The following is a 23,539-nucleotide window of genomic DNA, read 5'->3' on the forward strand; positions in this document are numbered from 1 at the left end:
TGTCTAGACTCTACACGCACACACATATATACACATATACACAGACCCCCTCCCGACACACAGGCACAGGGAGAGAAAAAAGGAGAGAGGAAGGGAGGGAGCGAGGGGGAGGGGGAGAGAGACAGAGACAGAGAGACAGAGACAGAGATTGACTTAAACAATTTTTAAAAGTAAGCCACAGAAGCCACATTTGGGCTTCTTTTGGCCAAACAGGATAAAATAAGCATCAAAATATTGAAAATAATAGATTATAACTTATTAAATAAGATCAGGAAACAGTGGGTTGGGCATGGAAAAAATGCTGAAGGAATGTCAAGTAAATCCAGCACAACTTTCGACTATAATGAGACAAAGAACCTGCATTCAACAATTTCCAAGTGTGGTGTGGTATATACTTATAATCTTGCTTTCTGGAGGCAGGAAGATGGTTAACTTAAGGATAGCCTGGGATACATAGACAATTCCAGGCTACTTTGGATTACATACATAGGGAGACCATCTAAAAAATTAAAAACAAGGTACCAGCAAGACTGCTCTGAGGTAAATTCCTTTGTTGCTAAGCCTGAAGAGGGTGTTAGATACCCTGAAACTGGAGTTACAGGCCATTGTTGAGAAACAAACTTGTCTTTTGCAAGAGAAGCAAGCACTCTTAACTGCTGAGCCATGCCTCTCCAGTTCCTCGACTTTAATTTTATTATAATTTAGTAGCAATAGCAATGAAATTAGGTTAGAAGACCTAACTAAGAAACAATTAACTACATACTAGAGGGGGCAAAGGAGACTCCTCCTTCTTCCCTCCTTGTTTCTTTTGGGAGGGGCTGGGTCTTATGTAACCCAATAGCCCAGGTTGGCCACAAGCTAGTTCACTATGTAGTGGAGGATGACCCTGAACTTGTATTCTTCTTGCCAGCTGTCCTAGATCTGGGATCACAGGTATGCACCACCATGTTGGGTTTAATGGTGTTGGGGATCAAACTTACGTTTTTGTGGTGTTAGGCAAGCGCTCCATTAATTAAATTACATCTCTAGCCCTCAGTCTTTATATTTCTATATTATATAGAGGTAATATTAGAATATTATATAATTAACACAAATGTAATTAGATAAATTACAGAGATTAAAAACAAAAGGAAAAAAGACTCCTATAATGATAAATAAAAAGTTTAGGGTAGAAATAATAAAATGATATTAAGTTGAGAAATTAATAATAATTAATTCAGGAAAATAAGAGGGGGATGTCCAAAGGGTGGTAATGTTTAGTCAGTCTGTGACAAAAACAAACTAGATATAAATCAGCAACATGAGCCAGTAAGTAGATGACTTCCTATTTTAAGTGACCACACTGAATTCCCATGTGAGAGGCCTACGAAAGGTTTTAAGTATATTTTGCCTCAATTCATTAGACTGTAGCTCCAAAAAGAAATTACTTTTTAATTTATTGTATTAATTTTAGGAATTCAGGGTATTCTTTTCCTCAGAGACATTTAATTCAGCAGTCTCAGGGAATTCAGATGCTATTTGTCCCAATATTTATTTGTCCCAATAAAAGCTCATGTGGGTGAAAACCCTAACTTAAAATTATTTGGTCTTAGAAACTAATGCTACCTTGACAGAGTATCTTCTACAATAGCAAGTTAGAGACCAGTACAGGCTACATGAGATACTACTTCAAATAAACAAACAAAATAAATTGCAAAACACAGGAGCTGGAGAGATGGCTCAGCAGTTGAGGGCAGAGTTTGGTTCTCAGCACCCACAGTCTGTAATCCCATTTCTAGAGTGTCTAGTGCTCTCTTCTGGCCTCTGGAGGCACTACAGCATGTGGTACACCTACATAATAACAAGCAAAACACCCATTCACATAAGACAACCCCCCTACATTTCCATCTATATTAGTTAGTTCAGACATCAGACTATTCTATTATAGTGTTGCTTAAGCATTTATATATTGAAATATATTTTTATTATAAATTACTTTCTTTTTATTTTCCTTATTATAGTTCTGGTTTTACATTAAAATTAAAAAATTTCTCTGCCTGTTTATCCTTTGAATAGAGGAAGGCTACTGATTTGTTTGAGTTGATTTTATATCCAGCCACATTGCTAAAGTTGTTCATCAGGTTTAGGAGTTCTCTGGTGGAAGTTTTAGGTTCACTTAAGTATACTATCATATCATCTGCAAATAGTAAAATTTTGACTTCTTCCTTTCCTATCTGTATCCCTTTGACTTCCTTTTGTTGTCTAATTGCTCTGGCTAAGACTTCCAGTACTATATTGAATAGGTAAGGTGAGAGTGGGCAGCCTTGCCTAGTCCCTGATCTTAGTGGGATTGCTTCAAGTTTCTCTCCATTTAGTTTGATGTTGGCTACTGGCTTGCTGTATATTGCTTTTACTATGTTTAGATATGGGCCTTGTATTCCTGATCTTTCCAAGACTTTTAACATGAAGGGATGTTGAATTTTGTCAAATGCTTTCTCAGCATCTAGTGATATGACCATGTGGTTTTTCTCTTTGAGTTTATTTATGTAGTGGATTACATTGATGGATTTCCGAATATTGAACCATCCCTGCATTCCTGGGATAAAGCCTACTTGATCTTGATGGATAATTATTTTGATGTGTTGTTGGATTCGGTTTGCGAGAATTTTATTGAGTATTTTTGCATCAATATTCATAAGAGAGATTGGTCTGTAGTTCTCTTTCTTTGTTGGGTCTTTCTGTGGTTTAGGTATGAGTGTAATGGTAGCTTCATAGAATGAATTGGGTAGTGTTCCTTCTGTTTCTATTCGATGGAATAGCTTGAAGAGGATTGGTATTAGGTCTTCCTTGAAGGTCTGAAAGAATTCTGCACTGAAACCATCTGGCCCCGGACATTTTTTGGTGGGAAGATATAAATTCTTTTTTTTTTTTTTTTTTTTTGGTTTTTGGAGACAGGGTTTCTCTGTGTAGCCCTGGCTGTCCTGGAACTCACTCTGTAGACCAGGCTGGCCTCGAACTCAGAAATCCTCCTGCCTCTGCCTCCCAAGTGCTGGGATTAAAGGCGTGCGCCACTACTGCCCGGCTAAGATATAAATTCTTAAATGGCACCAATTTACTTTGTTTACAAATTTTAAGATTTTCATTGGCATGAGCTTCTTAGTGATATAAGAGTGAGATGAATATTGTTACTCCCATAGGCATTGTACCAGTATAACACATTTAGGAATACAAAGCTTAGACCCAGTCCTTCTTTAACTTTTTTAACTGATTTGAGATGGTCAGCCTGTGAGTTAAGGGACTATAGCAAATTCATGGCTTGGAGTTTATTATAAGGGTGTTCTCTATGTTTTATTTAGAAATAGCTGAGTGGAGTTAACAGGCAACAGTCCAGATTACCTTACATGGATAGCTGGTTTTCAAAACATCAGAAATCCTTAGAATTGACATGACAAACATTTCAGTATTAATGTTCATTTTCATTAGAGACCTGTCTGCTCCGGACAGCTTCCTATATTGAATTCTAAGAAGAAATTGAGCATCCTTGGAGTTACTCCAGTTGTGGCGAGACAGCCACTAGGCAAGAATTGCCACTTTCCTTCTACAGACAAATTACTGTCCAGAAAAGGACACACTTGCAGAATAGTCGACTGATTATATCTGCCTAGACAGAGTAATCAGCCCTTAATAATTCTGCAGCACTAAGGTCTGTCAGATGATCCTGGGCCAGAAGGCAGAAGAACAGATGCTCCAACGTTTTGAAGTAGAGCGAGTGTCCAGGTGTTCAGAGGTCTCTATAAATTGGCTAAGTTTTAGAAACTATGATTTGTGCTTCCCACAATTATAGTTAACTCAGTCATTCTGGATTTCTGATGGGGTTGAAAACATATAGCTATTGACCTTAAGAGAAAAGACTTGAGTGGATGGTCGTCAGCTGACATTCATCCTAAAGCCAGGTTCAGAACTACATGTTTTAGTTACAATAGATGACAGAGGAGCTGGTTAGTCAACAAAAGGATGGACTGGGTATTAGGACTCTCCTGTACCTCACTGGTACAAATTGGCATAATTATGTTCTAATTGTATTTTGAGAGAAAAGTTTCATTTTAACAGAAAGGGTGATGTGTAGGAGGAGCTAAGGTGGGAGGAGTACTGAGAGGAAGAAAAGGAGTAAGAAGAGGAGAAGAAGAAAGAGAGGAGAAGCTAGGTGAAGAAAGAGAGAAAGAGGGGGGAGACAGGGAGGCAGAGGTTCAAGTATCTCCACCAGTCAAAGATAGATGTTATATCTAGGTTGGTCAGTGGGTTACACCTCTAATTGAACAATTCCAAACTTATAAAGCCTATGATTAACATTTTTAAAAAATGTATAAATGCAAAAAGGAAAAGGGGGCATGGGATAGGGGTTTCCTAAGGGGGGTGGGGGGGGGATGGGGAAAGGGGATGCCATCTGAAGTGTAAATAAAATATCTAATTAAAAAAAGAAAAAAATTTCATATAACATATATATTATGGTATATCTAAATTCTACTTCAGAATAATTCAGGGGCACTGAAAGTACCTTGCTTATAAATAGAAGATAACTCTACTGAGTGTAGGAATCTCTGGTCTCAGCCAATATGAGGATTCTAGTCCCTTCTTAGAACTAGTACAGCAAGGGCATGTAACCAGTCCTGCTCAGGGTGACAGGCTGGACTATCCTGCAGGACCTCAGCAAAGGTTTCCTTCCTTTGAGGAGAGCAGAAGAAACAGTCCTTCCTTTCCATAGCGTTCATGGTAACTAAGTAGCTGTAAGCACCTTTCTGTCAGCCTGTATGAAGTAGGCAAACTGTGGAGACAGTTCAAAAAAAAAAAAAAAAAAAAAAAAAAAAAAAAAAAAAAAAAAAATCACAAGGAGGTAAAACTACTCCCCACTCCAGGTCACAGTCTGCCTTCCAGATGGATTTTTGGCAACATAATGTAGTAATTTCCTGTATGTTGAGGACAGGTTAATCAGTTTTCTCTTATTTGCTGCTGAAGCCAGATCTATATGCTCTCATGGATACAGCCTCAGAGAGAGGACACGGGGAAGAGTGATGAGGAAGAAGAATGAGACGGGGTGAAAGCATTCACGTGCTCACTTGCATACTCATGCTCAAGCTTAGCCTATGCCTTCCTGGCTGTAAGACCCTGGACAAATTACTTAAGCATTCTGAGCCTCTGTTTCCTTGTTTACAAAATGGAAAAAGGAATACCTGCCCAAAAAGCATTATGTGGATTAATGAAATAATAGTGTTAGCCTGGTGCTGGCAGGTTGCAGCATTCAATAACTGGTGCAATTGTTAACTGTTATTAAGAGGAAAGGGACTCACAGCCGTCTGAGCAGTGATGTGCGTACAACCCACAATTTTGGCTCCAGCCAAAGGCTTTTCTCCTTGGGCTCTCTTCCTTAAAGCCATCAAGGCAGGCATCTCTGAAAAGGACCAATACAAACACAGAATATTAAACAGAGGAAATAAAGAGATGAAAGAAAAAAGCATAAAAAAAACTTATTTAAGTTCCCTTGGTTAGCTTCTGTTAGATAGTATTCCTGAATGTTCTCTGAGAGGCCTTCAGAGACAAATGCTGCTCAGTTTTATCTTCTTTATGCCAACCCTTATCCAGGGATTTCCTCCAGAACTATTGGACTTCACTCCCTCCCCAAAGGGTTCCCCAAGCTCAGATTCTTTGAAGTGTTCTTCTGGAGGTGGACATGAAGACTCACATCTATAATCCCAGCACTTGGGAGGCTGAGACAAGAGAACTGTCTTGAGTGTAAGGTCAGCCTAAGTTCCAGAATGACACTGATCTCAGGTAGACTAATAAACAAAAATGTAGTTTAGTATTGCACTGAAATTTGACAAGCCAGCTGACCCAGGAGTATTAACACAACAGAATGACACAGGCAAGTTAAAGGGCATTTATTTCTTTACCTTGCTCAGCAATTTCAATTTCTCTGCGTCCAAACTCTGCTTGTTTGATGTTCTTGACACAGAAGTCGCTACTTCCCTTAGAGTTCTTTTGCTGCTTGTCCCTGGGGGATGTCTCATCATCAGAGCTATCTGTATATGAGGCAGCTGAAACACAAATGATAAAGTCAATCAGGAAAAAGACTGGCTTCTTCCACAATTGCAGACCAGTGGGGCTTCACAAGTCATTAGCATCACCCAATTTAACAACTCTAGGAAGCTCCTTAATGAAACATGGAGTTGTACTGCCATTGCCTATGCTAGGTACTCTCCACAGTCCAGAAAGGGCAAGCCCAAGACCCGCAAAAGGCTTTCTCTCTCTGTAGCATTCACTAGGAATCTAGTACTAACTTTTCCTTCTGAACACAGAGAGATATAATGCTTGAATATGTAGAGGGAAGTGGAACCCACGAAAGCCACAGTTAAGGTTCCTAAGCAAGCCAGTCATTAACCCTTCCCACCAACCCCCTCTCTGCCTGCTGCTTAAATGCCTGAAGTAATTTGCTTTGTAGTACACTAACTGAACAGATAAAATCTTAAAAAACAAGGAACTCATGGGAAAGTAATTAAGAACTACACAGAAGGAGTTTGTCTGACATAACAGAGCTGTGCTGCTTAGGACTGGCTGTGATGAGACAGAACTGTTCTTGAAGACCCAATTAGACCCTGACAATGAACTGTTCATTGTGTTATCCTCCTTACTGGCCTCTGTCAGAAGGGGTCCTTGGTGTTTCAGATTCCCAAAGAAGCAAAATACCTGCTTTTGGCACATCCAATGCTCTGGTGACTAACTAGCAATATATACCAGAGCAGTGGTTCTCACCCTTCCTAATGCTGCAGCCCTTTAATACAGTTCCTCATGTTGTGGAGAACCCCAACCATAAAATTGTTTTATTGCCACTTCACTGTTATGAATTATAATGTAAATATCTGATTTTTCCGATGGTCTCAGGTGAACCCAGTGAAAGAACTGTTTGACCCCCAAAGGGGTCTTGACCCACAGGTTGAGAACCACTGCATTAAAGGGTGAAAGGGCCACACTTGATTGTGGCCAACAGACAGTTACTGACACTGAATTCACAAGCTTAGTCAAGACTGTTTTAGCCTTCATATTTGCTAATCATTTGCTAGATGTTCTGAAGCTATTTCTTTCTTGATCTTTGTTCTAGAGGGTAGTTCTTTCTAATCCTGGCAGTTTTGGGGAGAATCGAGGATATAAAACATGATCTACAGAATGTTGACGTCTCTCAGTGCAGTTAGCAATACCATTACTTCTAGGGGAAGAAGGCTGCAAAAGCTCAGAGTTCCGAGGGCCTGGTGCTCGGATCTACTTACACCTAGAGCATGAAAGCATTTCTGGGATTTCTTAGCACAGGGACTATCTGGGTAGGGGTTGGAGGGTAGATTGTAAAAGGCAAGTCCAACCTTGCCCAGTTAATCAGGCATAGTGCTGCATACTGTGGGGTCAGCAGGGGCTTGAGGATCTCTCTTGCTCTGGAGAACTGCCTTAGAGCAAAGTCCTAGCCTGCAGGCACTGGAATGAATGTGTGCACTAGGGGAGGCAAAGGAATTAGTAACCCCCAAGAGGACTTTTGTTCTTACAAGGAACTAATCTGTTCAAAACCCTTTTGGTTCCTCTCCTAGGGTAAGAGAGCTCAAAGTACTTTTGGCAACAGAGCCAGAAATAGCTTTCTGGACATTGTTTCATCTGTCAATATTCTGATATAGCTTAGAAATTACAGGCTTAGGGGACCATGGGAGAAAAATGAGAACAGCTTCCCCAATCCTGATCCAAATTTATGAGGAAACTGCATTTGAAAAGAGTTTTAAAATCAGAATAATTTGAAGTTCCAGAACTTTTTTTCTAGAACCATGATGTTTTTGTGTCTCTAGGAGTAAATACTGATCAGCAAGGCAAGGAAGGCATGCACTCAGGTTACAGAGCAGGAATGGGGGCGGGGGAGGGGGAGGGTGGTTTCCAAGACCAGCTTGGGCTACAGATGGAACCAAGTCCCAGAGTCTGAAAACTAAAGAAAGAAAATAGTACAGCCAGGTGTGATGGTGGACACCTTTAATCCTAGCTCTTGGGAGGTGAGGTGAGACTGGAGCCCTTCCTCTAACCCAGAATAGTCCCCTTCCTAAGCCTCTTCAGCTCTCAAGGATCAGTAAGTAGTGGGAGGAAAGCAAACTGAAACAAACAAAACAAAGCCATACTCCTTTAAGAGAAGCACTCCAATTTTAACTGTTTCTTGTTTTGTTCTGTTTTGTTTGGTATTTAAACAGGATCTCTGTATGTAGCCCTGGCTATCTTGGAACCAGCTATGTACACCAGTCTGGCCTTAAACTGACAGAGACTTTGCTGCCTCTGTCTCCCAAGGCTGGAATTAAAGATGAGTACCATAACACCTTGGCTCCAGTTTCTGTTGTTGGCCTTTTGTTTCCAATTTAAAGAATAAAATGGTTACATCATTTCCTTATTTTAAAGCTGAGAAAACTAATATCTTACTTTCTTTTTAAACAGTCTCACTATGTAGCCATAGCTCTCTTAGAACTTGCTATGTAGACTGTCGACCTCAAGCTCACAAAGATTGTCCTGCCTCTGCCTTCAGGAGCTGGTGGTCCGTGTGCCACCCACCGTGAGCATCCCGCTTCACCTTAACAGTAGTCAGGAATGCTTTTTTCCCCAAAGGGTTTTTCCAAAGTCTTTTATCCAGAGCTATGGTTGGCAAGTACAAAAGGCAGCAAGTGTCTACACTGCTGTAGTACCTGGCTGCAACAGTGTAGGGCCCAGACCAAGAGAAGGGTTTCTGTTGAACATGGTAGAAATTTTATTCAATATGGCATGGATCTATTTAGTTTTGAACAAACTCATTTTTGCCACTTTTACTTTTTTTGATAATTCATGCTACGCTGTCCAGATTGACCTGGAACTCTCTATGTGGCACAGGCTGGCCTTGAATTTGCCTGCTACGGCATTTTGAAGCTTCTAAAACTATCTGTAATTATCAGCATACTCTGCAGCACAGTCACTAACAGTGAGCAGTGGTGTAGTGTTGGTGGTACAGGGCTGAGCACAGTTGCCTTTCAAAAAGGAAGAAATCCATTACCTACTAGAGGGTCTAGCTTCATTCACAGATTACTGAATGACCAATTTTCAATTACCCTAATATAAAACAGGGAATTTAATAGATCCCCTCCTCCACAGGCTCACCCTTTCTCTACACTACCACTAATAAAAAAATCTTACAGGGAAATGAGATAATACCTAAAATGTTTCACTCTTTAGGCAGAAGAGATTACTACCTACAAAGTGCAATACAATTTTACAATGGAATGTTCTCCTTTGATTTTCAAGAACCAAAGCATAACTTGATGAATCACTAATCCACAGCCCATCCCATTGCATACATGCTCACATGTACACGCACAGGCTCACAAATGCATGCATGGGTGTACATACACACACACACACACACACACACACACACACAGAGAGAGAGAGAGAGCTGCACCTGATTTCTTGTTATCTCTGAGCACCTGTGAGACTGTGGGAGCTTGTTAGGAAGCAAGCAGTCAGAATTCTGATTGAATTAGTCCTATTAAATTAATTAAAGTCAGACAGCTCCCCTTGGGCCCAATCTATTTATTTGTTAGTGGAAATAACAGTAGGGACCCATGTTTGACTGTGAATGGATTGTACTAATGAATGACTTCAGTAGAATGTGAGAAGTTACGTTAGCTGCCCAATGCAAACAAACAAAATTTTAAAAAAAATCTAAAAGTCTCTCAAATTTTCTAAGTGCTAATTAAAAGTAAAGTAATTCATTCTTTCTCATCTGAAAAGTTAAGTACTTAATTCGTTCTCATCTGTAACCAATTTACTCACTGTAAAGATAACATTTTCATAAATGTTAATGCTGATTCTGGTCTAAAAATGAAGAAAAGGTTATTTTGTTCATTTACTTTTATGAGGTTTGTTGCTTAGGAAAAGAGTCTTATATTAAAAAGTGCTACCAGAAGGCAGAGATGGGCAGATCTCTTGGAGCTTGAAGCCAGCCTTGTATACATAACAAGTTCTAAGACAGCAAGGCATGTAGAGAGACTGCCTCAAAAAAATTAACAATAAATAAATAAAAAGTACTGAGTTCATGGAAATGATACTTCCTAGAGATTATGCCAGAAAATATCGTAGATAGACATGTATAGACAATATTTTGAAAACAATCTAGACTGTATCCAGATGAGCATACCCAGGTTAGTAGACTATCCTAAAAAGATAGGGAATAAAAATGCTGAATTTTATTTCTAAGCAAAATATTTATAGAGATTATGTAAGGGCTTATGCTGATCGTGAAATAAGTAAGTAGATAAGCCAGGTAACCCTGTCATTTAAATGTTCTTTATGAGGCCAGATGAACATTTGCCATGGATGGTACCGTCACACAGATGACAATTCCAACATCCATCAGGTAACTCTACTTTTTGCTCCAAAACCAAGTGTTGTGATTCCCTGCTCCTGAATTTAATATCCTTCAGTGGATACATCAGGCTAACAACTTTGTTTCCCCAGCATAAGCCTGTTGTGCAGACACTGGTTCTGACAGGAGATCCTCTCCTTGTACAATATTCTCATTGTGGACTGAAGATTAGGGTAAATGTAGACTGGGTTGCAAAAGTCATCTCTTTCCTCAGTTTTCCTCAACCTTATAGCAAATATTAGCATCTACTATGATCCAAATACTGTTTGATGTGTAAGACACACACCTGTGATACAGACACACCTGAGATAGAGACAAGCAAGGCTCTCATGCTCATGGAATACGAATTTGTATTTGTACCTACCTGCATGTATAGGGGCATAAAACAAACATATGATAATTTTAAAAAATAAAGATGGTGTCTTAGGGTCACTATTATTGAGATAAAACACCTCGATTAAAACCAAGTTGGAGAGGAAAGGGTTTATTTGGCTTACATTTCCACATCACTGTTTATCACCAAAGGAAGTCAATCACAGCAGGAACCTGGAGGCAGGGGGCCATAAAAGGTGCTGCTCTGGCTTTGCTCAGCTTCCTTTCTTACACACCCAGGGCCACCAGCCCAGGGATGGCCCCACCCACAAATGAGCTGAGCCCTCCCACATCAATCATTAATCAAAAACATGTCCTACAGACCTGCCTACAGTTCCATCTTATGGAGACATTTTCTCACCTGTGGTTCTCCCCTCTGATGATTCTAGCCTGTGACAAGTTGACATAAATTTAGCTAGCACAGATGGCAATTTGATATAGTTCAATCTACAAGGTCCAAACTTCTCAGGATGAGACCGATTAACATTATTAATCAATGAGCTACATACAAGCACTGCAGGCTTACTTGGAAACCAAGGGATCACCCACATTCGGCTAGGTATACAGTATTCTTAAAGTATCCTCCCTACATGAGGTGCTTGGGTGGGAAGGTAGGCATTGGTTTCAAGAACACAGATGTATGGCTCTGGCTGTGATACAGGTAAAAGACTGAGCTTGAGTCAAAATTTTAAATCATTATTATTTAGTACTGATCTTTAGACAACAGGCCAAACACATATCTTAAAATGTTATAGACTATTCGACAATTCATTTTCCCATTATGGCTTCCAGAGTTCAATCATCCAGTTCATGAATTTTCAACAGTTACTTCAATAGAATAAAATTACACAGTGTTCCTCATTTCCAATTATTGTGGATGGAAAATAAACACAGAAATATAAATAATGTGTAATAACAACCTACCCAACCAAAAAGCTATGTTTCCCAACCAACCATTCATTAACTGTACATAACTGTACATAATTACGAATTCCTTTCCTAGATATGTGAAAAATGAATACAATTTTAGTCACAATAAAAGTTTTTCTGGAGAGATGGTTCAGTGGTTAAGAGTATTGACTGCTCTTCCAGAAGTCCTGAGTTCAATTCCCAGCAACCACATGGTGGCTCACAACCATCTGTAATGGGATCTGATACCCTCTTCTGGTGTGTCTGAAGACAGCTACAGTGTAGTCATATACATAAGATCAATAAATAAACGTTGGGGGGGAGGGGGGCTGGAGAGATGGCTCAGTGGTTAAAAGTACTGACTGCTCTTCCAGAGGTCCTGAGTTGAATTCCAAGCAACCACATGGAGGCTCATAACCATCTTTAATGAGATCTGGTGCCCTCTTCTGGTCTTTAGGCATACATGCAGGAGACTGCTACATACATAATAAATAAGTAAATCTTTAAAAAAAAAAAAAGTTTTCTAGCAGGTTGTGGTGGTACACATCTTTAATTTCAGCACTAGGAAGACAGAGATGGGCAAATCTCTAACAGTTCAAGGCCAGCCTGGTCTACAGAGTGAGTCCAGGACAGCCAGGGTTGTAGAGAGAAACCCTGTCTGGAAAAACAAAACAAACAAACAAAAAATAAAAATAAAAAACAAAGTTTTCTACTGAGTATTACTATTATAATGTTTAAGAGGTAAGCAGGGCAAACTCCTGGCTCTCCATCACTTTCTAACAGAAAGGACAAAGTAAAATAGCCTCACATTAGATCAGACTCCTACTGTGCTTACCAACAGCTATTGCCCCCGGGGGGCCTACAACGCTGTATCTCATGGGACATTAAGTGATAACTTAGCCCTGTAAAACAAGGAAGGAGTAATAAGTAATTTGATAATGTCACAGCTTTGAGGAGAAGGCAAAGCACCCATTTACATCAAATAGCTACAGCATCTTGTTTCTTGGGGGTAATTAAGAGAATTAGAACTTCAAAATCATCTTTACCTACATAGGGACCTGTACTACACAGGGAGCTTAGACCCTGCCCCACCTTTCACTGTAACAGAAGTTGGATGGATAGCTCCAGTATGGGGTGCTTTCTTAGCATGTACAAAGCCCTGGGATGGGTCCCTAGTCCTGTAAGTACCATCTAGAAGGACAAGATTCCCTCCCCTGCCCTTAAAGAATGGGGAAAAAAATGAATGTCTTTGTACACGCCACTGCTAAAACTACATTTGTAAATCAAAGAGCTCAATTTTCTTCCTCATCCTATGCTGCCTCTGTCAGAGACTGAGGCCTCAATAAAACTCTACTCCAAGGTCCCAAGAAATCCAGAGATTAAATCCAAAGATTCTATCCAGAATTTTGGTTTAAATTTTAATTCCAAATAATTTTTTCAAGGCTATTTATCAAGAATGATTGGTCTTGCCGGGCAGTGGTGGCACATGCCTTTAATCCCTGCACTTGGGAGGCAGAGGCAGGTGGATTTCTGAATTCGAGGCCAGCCTGGTCTACAGAGTGAGTTCCAGGACAGCCAGGGATATACAGAGAAAACCTGTCTCGAAAAACAAAAACAAACAAAAAGAAAAAAAAAGATTGGTCTTGGGTAGATGGAAGGTCTGTTGCAGATACCAATTAATTTTGACAGGTGGGTCTATGGCAGCTCAGCACTCACCTGAGCTGTAACTGTCAGTAGATGACTGAGAGATGGACCGAGACAAAGAGCGACGTCCAATTTTGGTGGGACGTTTGTTGAATTCTTGCTTCTGGTCAGCAAACTGAATCTGCTAAGAAAAAGAGCCCTCATTATAGAAGGAAAAAGAACCCTAGTTATGTATCTTGGTTACTGCTCTGTTGCTATGAAGAGACACCATGGCCAAGGCAACTCTTATCAAAGAAAGCATTGAATTGGGGGCTTGCTTTCAGTTTCAGAGGTTTAGTTCATTATCACACAGGGGAGCATGGCAGCATGCAGGCAGGCACTGGAGTATTTGCTGAGGGCTACATCTGGATTCATAGGACTAAAAAAAGAGAACTGGCGTGGAATGGGTTTTTGAAACCTCAAAGTTCACCCACAGTGACACACTTCCTCCAGCAAGGCCACACCTCCTAATCCTTCTCAAACAGTGCCACTCCCTGTTGACTAAGCCTTTCAGGGCTATTCTCATTCAAACCAACACCTTATATGAAGAAAAAACACCTGTATTTTGAGGCAGCAATTCATTCACAGAGTGCAATATCACAGATTGTTACCTTCCTATGCAGTTTATTTGCTCGAACAAACCCATGTTTGACTAGGACAACTCTTTGGGGCTGAGGATGTGGCTCAGTAGGTAGTATTCTTTCCTTGTATGCACTAAACCCTTGGTATAGTCCCTAGAGCTGCATGAACTGGGAGTGGTGGCGCACCCTGTAATCCCAGCACTCTGGAGGTAGAGGCAGGAGACTCTGAATTTCAAAGTCATGTTCAACTACTTAGAGAGTTTAAGATGAGACCCTGTCTTCTCCTCCCCTTCAGAAAGTCGGGATTATAGCTGGAGTATAGAGTGCTTCCTTAGCATGCAGAAAGCCCTGACTTGGGGAGAGGGGACACATCCTTGGGACTGCAGATGGTGGTAGATCCCTGTAATTCCAGCACTCAGGAGGCCAAGAAGAACACAATGGATTCAAAGCTCTCCTTGGATGCACAGTGAAAACCCTTGTCTTCAAAAGCAACAAAACAAACAAACATTAAAAAAAAATTTTTTTGGAGAGAAGAATAATTGTTCGACCTTCACCAACTTTTATTAATGGCTATATACTTTGTACATTATAACTGTGAGCAGTATTATGATTAAATTAAATTTTTAGGAAGGTAAGTCATATTCAGAAACACTTTCTATTGTTTCACTGAAAATGCAACCTGGAAAAGGAAATCTCTGCAATTCCCTGTACACCAATATGTCTAGATGGAAAGCAGCAGGGTACAAAAAGACCCTTGCCTGGAGCTGTGAGCTCCTCAGTATGGCATGCTAATTTTGAGGAAGGTTTTTCATTTCCACAGAACATTCTACATTTCACTGAAATCGCGGCTGTGCCATTCATATGCTTTGTGATGCTGGTCAAGATGATTTTGTGACTCTAATTTTCCCATAAGAACAACAGAAATAAAAGCATGTCCATCACAGCTTTTAGAGAGGATTAATTCCTCCTACCTACAGCAGGCAACCATTTTAATTTGCTTAGGATTTTCTAAAATATGTTAGCTTTTTAGATAGTAGTAAATAAGCTAATTTTTAATATTTAATATCATAAAACACTTTAAAAAGCCAAATGCTTGATTATTAGCCATGACTACAGATGTAGAAGGAGTAAATGACTAGACTGATTGCATACTCAAACCAGGCTCTGCAGTTATAGCTGAAGTTCCTGATAGTGACTTTCTTGTTAATTTTACCTTTACCTACAGCTGAAGGTTGCTGCTGGTGCTTTACTGATCAAAGCTCCTACCTCTTATTTTATTAATAGTTCTTCCTAACCAAGCATTTAGGCAATTGCTTAGATGATTAGTGGTATAGACAAAAGTTTACAGAAAAGAATTAAAGATCTGACAACTGGTTCTACCTTTAATGATAAACAGATGGATCCTCCCTAGGCAGAAGTCAGAATGAAATCAGCGACTGCACTTTCTGCACTAAGAGGTTAACTCTTGAGTCATTGAGCACTGAGACAAGGGGACAATTGCCAAAGTGAAAGCTTAGCACTCATGCCTCAGGGAATTCCTGGCATTTCCATAGCTGTAACAACAACTACAACAACAACAACAACAACAACAAAGCCTGCACAGTGCTTCAGAGTTCACAAATTGTTTTTAGTAACAGGGCTATTCATTGGATTAGGAGCTCACTGCAGAATGGAAAATGACAAGTTTGATTATTTTGCTAAGGTACCAATTTACTCCAAAAAGGATAAAGTGCCTTTTCTATGGACTCCAACAAGAGGCCCATGAATCTTTATGTACTTCTAGCACAGCATTTGACTTATGTCAAATGTCATGTCTTCCTTTCTGTACTCTTTATGAATTATAGGCTCCATATGGCCTGATTTTTAATTAACCCTTAAATTCTAGGCACAGATGGGTAGCTACCATATCCTAGGTACCCAATCATGTGCTGAATCAAGGATCCTGGAGGAGTTTATTCTATCTTCATCATCTATATTTGAGGGAATATTAATAAGCATAGTAAGCATTAAGTCTGCATGAAGTAGTTTTTAAGGGTTGATAAAACAGGCAAGGGAAAGGTGGAAGGTGCACGAGTGGTTCAAGATAATCACATGCCTTTGTTCTTTCTCAGAGACCCATCAAGGAAAAGGAATGAACACTTTCCAAAGAATACAATAAAGTCATATCTTCAGTAGAGTGCCCCTTTTTATTTAAAAAAAAAAAATGCTTAAAGATAAATCTTACCTCAGATATGCAACACTGCCTTCCTATTCCAACCATACACACTGGCATCACAGCCACATGTATGTGCACACAAACAGGCATGTGTACACACTGGCCACTAGAGGGGCCAGTCACTCCCTCTGAGTTGCCCCTACTTAGCTTAGTAAACACTGTCACACAGAAGTCCAGCTGCACTGTCACTGCATGGTAGTGTCATGAGGCTCAACTCCTTGTCCTCTAGTCTTCCAGTTGTCCCGGCACTAACGTGGCTTTTTCTAAGGAAACAGGCCGTACACTGAGAATGGCTCTTAAGTTCTCACTAAGTTCAAGCCCCCTTCATCTTTATAATATACAAGAATATTAATGAGAAACCACTTAATATAGTAAGTTATGCAATTTCTCAATAACAAATGTTTACATCTCTGGTGGCTGCATCAGTACCATTACACTGTTCTCTCACACAGTCCATTCTGTAAAACAACGATCTGACCGTGAGTTACAGCACACTGGCAGAATTTACCAAGATTTACCTAACTTTCCTACCTTGTCAGAAACCAGAGTTCTTGCAAGGCACCCTCCTCTCCCATGTCAGCACTGCCTAACACCAAGGCAAGGGAAGAAAGAAGGTGGTTGAAACGGGTAGCTCACCACAGGCCAGAGGGAAGGATGAAGGCTGGACAGGAGGGAAGGAGGGTATAAGCAGCTTGCCTTGGATGGTAATGGCCGCCGCAGCAAGACTGGCAAACAGGAGCTTAGCCTCACCTGGGCTTTAATCCCAGAGTTGCTACTGACAATGTATTTCTTCCTGCTGCTCAGCATAGTGACGGTACCAGCCAGTGGACAGTGACATTACCAGCGGTACGCCACCTCTTTGGTCCAAGGACCCTTGTGGTAAGACTTTTAAACTTTCCTCATCAGCAGTTCTGTTGGCTCTGGTTCCAGCTTGCTTCTATTTTTTTTTTTTTTTTTTTTTTTTTTTCCTTTTGAGGGAGGTGGCTCTCTCTGAAGCAGCTCCAACAACCCTTTCAGCCATACAACAGGATTTAATAATAAGGCAGCTCTGTCAGCAGCTCATCGGCCATTCCTAACCCTGGATGTTTTGCTTTATTATTTTTTTCCTAACACATCACTACACAGCTCCTCTGACCTCTAGACCTTAACAAGTTCCTAGATAAGGCCCAACATACATGCATACATCAATGGCTTATTTATATAACCGGTGCGCTTTTTCCTGATATAATTAACTTGCTAATTAGGTTCTCTTTTACCTTTACCTCCTCATTTTCTATGTCAGATGATTTTAGTTAGCTTCACCTCATTAGAAAAAAATTAACTACAGAGCCACTGAAACAATGAGGGAATTTATAAAAGAAGAAAAAAAAACCATGAATGTTATCAAGTGGTCAGAAAGCCCCATACTACACTCTGCCCTTGGGTTAGCCAGGCAGGGGACATTGTTTTGCAAGCGTGGGGACATAAGGTGGAGTCCTCAGTACCGATGTAAATGCTGGGCATGTCTGGGTGTACTATAACCCTAGCACTTTGGTGTAGAGTCAGATCCTGGGAGCTCACTGGCCAGCCAGCCTAGTGGAAATGGCGGGCGAGCTTCCAAGCTTCTGGGTCAGTGAAAGACCTTGTCTTAAAGCAATATGGCAGACAGCAAAAAAAGATATCCAACATCCTCCTCTAACTTCTGCTTGTACACACACAGTGTGCATATGCACATATGTTGAGTATACAGACCTATACATTTATGTGCACACACACATGCATACATCACACATACAACCTCCATATACAACATTTAAAAAAAAATTGTTCCCTGGAAGGTGTGATCACAAGGGAGAATTTATCACCCAGTTCCCAGAATCATAGTGACTTTGTTATATGCCAAATAAAGATTCAAACAGAAGCAAAAGTGTCTTATTGATTCTGATTTCTAAAAGGAACCCAAGAAATGCTACACTAGATGCCTGCTACAGATTTGGGTGGGGATATGATCTGATAGTGAGAAGAGAAGGGAGGGAAGACAGAGGAGGAGAAGGGAGGGAGAGGAGGACAGGACAAATTGCATGTTGAGTGCAAGAAAGGCCAAAATGACAGCTTGTTTGCAAAGATAACCTTTCCTTCCAGGGAAAAGATCATATTGCATAGTGTTCTCTGATTTCTCTGGGAGAAGAGGTGGTGGCTGATGTGTATCACGTGCTCACGTTACTTCTATTAGCGTATGCTAGCGTATGCAAGTATCTTTTAAAGGATTTCTTATTACATGTATTTATGTGGGGAGGTGGTCAGAGGACAACTTGTGGGAGCCAGTTCTCTCCTCCTACTTGGGCTCTGAGGATTGCAGAGGTCTGTCACCTTGACAGCAAGCATCTTTATCTGCTGAGCCACCAGGTTGGGCTATGTACAGTAATCTAAGAAGTAGGCATTATTATCTTAATTTGACAAAAAGCAAGGTGTTTTTTGTCATTATTTATTTATTTATTTATTTATTTTTAGTTTTTCAAGACAAGGTTTCTCTGTGTAGCCCTGGCTGTCCTCAAACTCAGAAATCCGTCTGTCTCTGCCTCCCAAGTGCTGGGATTAAAGGCATGCACCACCACTCCTCAGCGGTTTTTGTCATTATTTAAGTAGTAATTCTGGGAACTGAACTTAGAGCCTCTGGGATTGTAGGCCAATATTCTTGATTTGATTTCAATTCAATCTGAATTAAATTTGATTCAATTTGATTTCAATTCAATTCAGTTTGATTTCAATTCAATCTCCAAAATTCATGTAAAGAGAGCCATTTTGGTGGCCCAAGTTTTTAATCCCAGCACGTCAGAGGCAAAGACAAGCAGATCCTTGGGGCTTGCTGGCCAGACAGCCTCGCTTACTTGGTGAGTTCAAGGTTAGTGAGGCTCTATCTAAAAAACAAAGGTAGCCAGTGCTGAGAAACAACAGGCAAGCTGTCCTCCTGCATCTACACACACAGCACCTCATGGAAAAATATGCCCTGACAAAGTAAAGAGCACAAGAGGGGTTTGAGGGCTACATAATGATACAGAAATCTAAAATATTAATATTTCTATTCTTTTAAAGCAAAAAATTCATAATCTATTATATACAGATGCCTATAGTCCCTAAAAGAGACAGCATAAAGTTTAGGTTTTATTGCCAAGCAGAGACAGTTCAAATATTCCTAAAGAGTATTTGGTTTCCAAACCAAATAAGCAATTTAAATGAATTCTTTACCTACAAAAAGGATTACTTTTAGCCCAAAGAATACGGCAGCAAGCTGGCTCTGTGCTCAAGGTTAAGCAACCAGATTTCACATGGACAACTACCAAATACTGCAGAGATCAGTAGGAGGAAAAATATTGAAATGTGAAAACAACAACACTTACTGTTATCTACACAGGTCCAACGCAAGATGCTTTACCTGACAGGAGGACCTGAGGATTTATCAGGGAGGATGAACTATGGTAGTAAATCTACAGAATGGGCCCTCCAATGCCCCAGCATTTTAACTGCCTGGATAAGGCTAAGAAATTCCTTTACGTGAAAACTGCTGAGGAGTGGAGGTTTCAGCAAGGAATTCCCAGTGATTGATGGGACTGTCACCCGTGAGGTCTACCTCGTCATTTACTGAGCTTGGGGTTCTCCATTCTCTGTCCTGACTTATATTCCTACGAAGGACCAAGACATATCAGCAAAGAGTATGGCCTAAACCCTCCACTAATCTTAGAGCACAAATGACCCCTTTGCTAGTGATTACTAACAGTGGACATTGGGTGGGAGGGTACAACTCTGTTCTATGTTCCTCCAGAAAAGGCTTGTGAGAGGCCTCTGTGTCCTTTGGTAGCAGAGCCATTGCACTGGTGAGTTCGTTACACTAATCTATACACTGAAAGGTAAGGCAGACATTTGTTAAAACCTTCTTGACATTTTGTCCATATGTTGGATCTGGCTCGAGTGTTCTATTGGAGATTAAAAGGCACTTCTACAGTTTGCAGGTGAGATCTGAAAATCTATAGGCAATGCACTAAAGGTGCATAGGACTAGCTGCTGGCTAAGCAGTTATCAGTGTCACCTTCAGACCAGACCAGAAGTTAATGACTTGGGCAGTATCTGAAAGCCTCAAAAGTCGAAGAAAGATAGCAGCAGAGCTCATGGCATTACTGAAGACAAGCCTCTCCCTACTGATCCTCACTGCTTTTCTACTGATTAAAGGGATTTTCCTCATTTTTAAAGTAAAGGCTAAATGAGAAAGATACATCAAAATATTGAAAATGCCCTTCACACACTTAGGAAGCCCTCAGTCCCATGCCTTAAGCAACAGTCCCAAGTCCCCTAGGACAGCTTTCCTGTCCTCATAAATAGAGAGGCAAAAGGAGCAGACTCAAGAGCAGCTCTTTTTGTGAGGACATGAGGACTTCTCTGGACAATGAGGACTGACTTTACAGAATGTAAATTACAAGAACCTTTGTTTTGCTTTGGAGTGACACAGCTGTGTCCAGTAGGGTTCTCCTGTAGTAATCCTTTTCAGAAACAAAATTTAGTGCCTCACTGAGGTCCCTCTTGTAACAAAGCCAAATTTCCTACTCTCTTGGTTATTACTAAGTTGCTGGAGATTCAAAAACAAAGAAACAAAATAAAAACAAGAGTTAAGAAACTAGACAGAGTAATGAAGTGAGTTGTTTCCACTAGTCCAAGCCACTACATTTGAAATCATCTTACAAATGCAATTGCTTTCCATCGGATATCTTTTAAATGATCACAATATTACAAAAAACTTAGTCAATAACTTCTATAAAAATGACATGCAGAGGCTAGAAAGACGGCTCAGTGGTTATGAGTACCCACTGCTCTCACAGGGGCCCTGGATTCAGTTTCCACCACTCACACAGGATGGCTCACAACAGCCTGTACCTCTAGTTCCTGGGGATTTGTCATCCTCTGCTTGACTCGGTTGGCACCTATAAGCCTGTGGTGAGCATACAGACAAGCAGGCACACACATACATGTAAAATAAACAATTTTTTTAAATAACAAAAAGTTAGTTTATTGTCACCATTTGTTTTGAGATGGGACCAGCGAGAGCCCAGGTTGGCCTCAAATTCACAATGTACAGGTAGAATTTTCTACTGGGACTTTGTTAGATCTGGTATATATTTAATTTCATTATTTTAATAGTCATCTCTTTAAGTCCTTAACTCTATAAACTAAAGAGAACTGAGAATGCATTATAAAAGTGTAACAAGTTTATAAAAGGAAAATATATAGACAGTGTCCAAGAAGTCAGACTTAAGTTTTAAGGGACTGGTGATGGATCATCGGACAGAAACACCTGCAGCCAAACCTGACTTATTCCCTGGAAGGGAGAACGGACTCCTGCAAGTTGTCCCCTGACGTACATATGTGTGTTGTAGCACACGAACCACCTCCCCCATAATAAAGTGTAATTAAAAGGGTTTTTAAATCAATAGCTGAATCGGAATTTAAAAAGTTATAATTTATTGTCATTATTTGTTTTTGAGATAGGACCAGTTAGAGCCCAGGTTGGCTTCAAACTCACTATGTAGCTGAGGCTGGGCTTGAACTCCTGATTTTCCTGGTGTTACTCTGCAAGTGCTGGGATGACAGGCCTGTGCCACCATGCTCTACAATATTGGTTTTATGTGCTAGTTCTTATTAACAAATATCAACTTAAAATTATTTTACTAAAACTATCAGGCAAATATGGTATCTGAGAAAATGGTATGAAGAGAAGTAAAGTTCTTGCTTGTAGCAATACACATACTACAAGGAGTTGACTGAAAAAAAAAATACAGGTAAGGGAGAAATGTTTAAATTTTTCCAGATACTGGAGAATGTAACATTTTTATAAGTTCTAGTTTTGTATCTTCCTTTCCCCATATTCTTTTTTATTTTATACCCTTGAAGCACAACTTACATTAACTTGAAAAAGAATACAGAACAATCAAAGAATAATCCGTCTGTGCAGTACACCAGCACAGTAGGTCAGCACCCCACCCAGGCAATCTGCTGTTCTGCCTTTCCCTAGCTTCACTGGCAATTACAATACAGGATGGACCCAGTGCATAGGAGATCATTGGAAGGGTAGTAATTGTTTTCCCAGCCTAGATCCCAGCAGTGACTCCTCTGTCCTTGTCCTGTTAGAAGCAGTGTAAGGAGAAAGCAGCAGAACTCACCATCCACTCGGGCATGTGGAAAGCAGAGGTACCCTCATTACCGTCCCACTTCTCCATAGCGCGGGCTTGCCTAAGGGATGTCCTGAAGCAAAACGGAAAGCTGGTTTGCAAAGGCCAGGGTTACCTGAGGACCCCAGAGAACACCACAGGCCTAGTGACTCTGAAGGTCAGGGGTTAAAAGAAGCTCTTATCTCTTTTCACAGAAGCTTCCTGTTCAAATCAAGATCATGAGCCAACCGCCTGGCGAATCTCTTACCAGCCAACCTCAAAACCTTCTGCCTGTTACTCAAAATCAGAGCGGATGCCCTGCAGTTCCTACAAGGCACTCTAGCCCACCCCCTCTGTGCGAACTTCCTTCAGCAACAGGCTCTTTCTTCTCTGATTATAAGGTCCTAGTTAACTTTCTCCCGCCCCCTCAGGACACGTCACTGGAAGTGCTGATACCAAGATCAATAAAGATCGAGGTCAAGAAGGCACTCCCCTTTCTTGAGAGCTGCTGATCTGGATCAGTACAGTAAACAGGCGTTTCCTTGAAATCAGAGTTCCTTATGGCTTTCAAGTTCAAGCAGCTACAGAAACTCTTTGTCTGCTCCCACTAGGGGGCTGGCACCACCACCTATCTCAAGTTAAATTCTTAGTGCATCAGAGTTCAGATGAAGTCAGGGAAGATGGTTTTTTGCAAAGCAGAAACCTGTAAGGCTGAAATAAGTTCTGGGACCACAGCTCCCTCTGCTGGCTCCCTAAGGGATGGTGCAGGAAAGTCTAAGGGGCCTTTGTTATAGAAACAGCACAATGCTGACTGGAATGTTTCTCAGAGGCTAGACAGAACTGCTTGCCACCCCTCCCGCCATACTCTCCCCCAAGTCCTGGTCCCAGTGAGGGTGTACAGGAGACCCAGGGGTCCCAGACAAGTGCCCCAATGGGTCCAATGCTGATTTTCCCTTATAGGTCTGGGTTCAGGATGAAATAGGATGCCAACACAGTATCCCTTCCTGTGTAAACCATCCGGTCAGAAAGGACTTCAGTTATTTATGCATTATGTCCCCCCATATAAGCGTCCTCCTTTCTGCCCATTTCTGTTGTTTGTTTGTTTGTTTTTGAGACAGGGTTTCTCTGTGTAGTCCTGGCTGTCTTGGAACTCACTCTATAGACCAGG

At 40.7% G+C, this 23,539-nt stretch overlaps 1 protein-coding gene across 7 annotated transcripts in view; it reads right to left on the bottom strand.

Moving 5' to 3' along the window:
• Ahcyl2 (adenosylhomocysteinase like 2) overlaps nt 1–23,539 on the bottom strand; it is a 157,205-nt gene that overhangs the window by 39,450 nt on the left and 94,216 nt on the right. Inside the window, exons 1-5 of one of the 7 annotated variants that reach the window (XM_076913593.1) lie at nt 22,640–22,746; nt 22,384–22,465; nt 13,436–13,544; nt 5,925–6,068; nt 5,325–5,425 (exon numbers count right to left, since the gene is read on the bottom strand). In XM_076913593.1, the coding sequence (XP_076769708.1) occupies nt 5,325–5,425; nt 5,925–6,068; nt 13,436–13,544; nt 22,384–22,440 (411 nt within the window). In that variant the 5' untranslated portion in view covers nt 22,441–22,465; nt 22,640–22,746. Of the gene's footprint in view, nt 1–5,324; nt 5,426–5,924; nt 6,069–13,435; nt 13,548–16,948; nt 17,021–22,383; nt 22,747–23,539 lie in introns of those variants that run through there. The other 6 variants (XM_076913591.1, XM_076913592.1, XM_076913590.1 and 3 more) reach the window with 6 other exon arrangements.

Source organism: Arvicanthis niloticus, chromosome 15, assembly GCF_011762505.2.
Source record: "Arvicanthis niloticus isolate mArvNil1 chromosome 15, mArvNil1.pat.X, whole genome shotgun sequence".
In the NCBI taxonomy this organism is placed as follows: Eukaryota; Metazoa; Chordata; class Mammalia; order Rodentia; family Muridae; genus Arvicanthis; species Arvicanthis niloticus.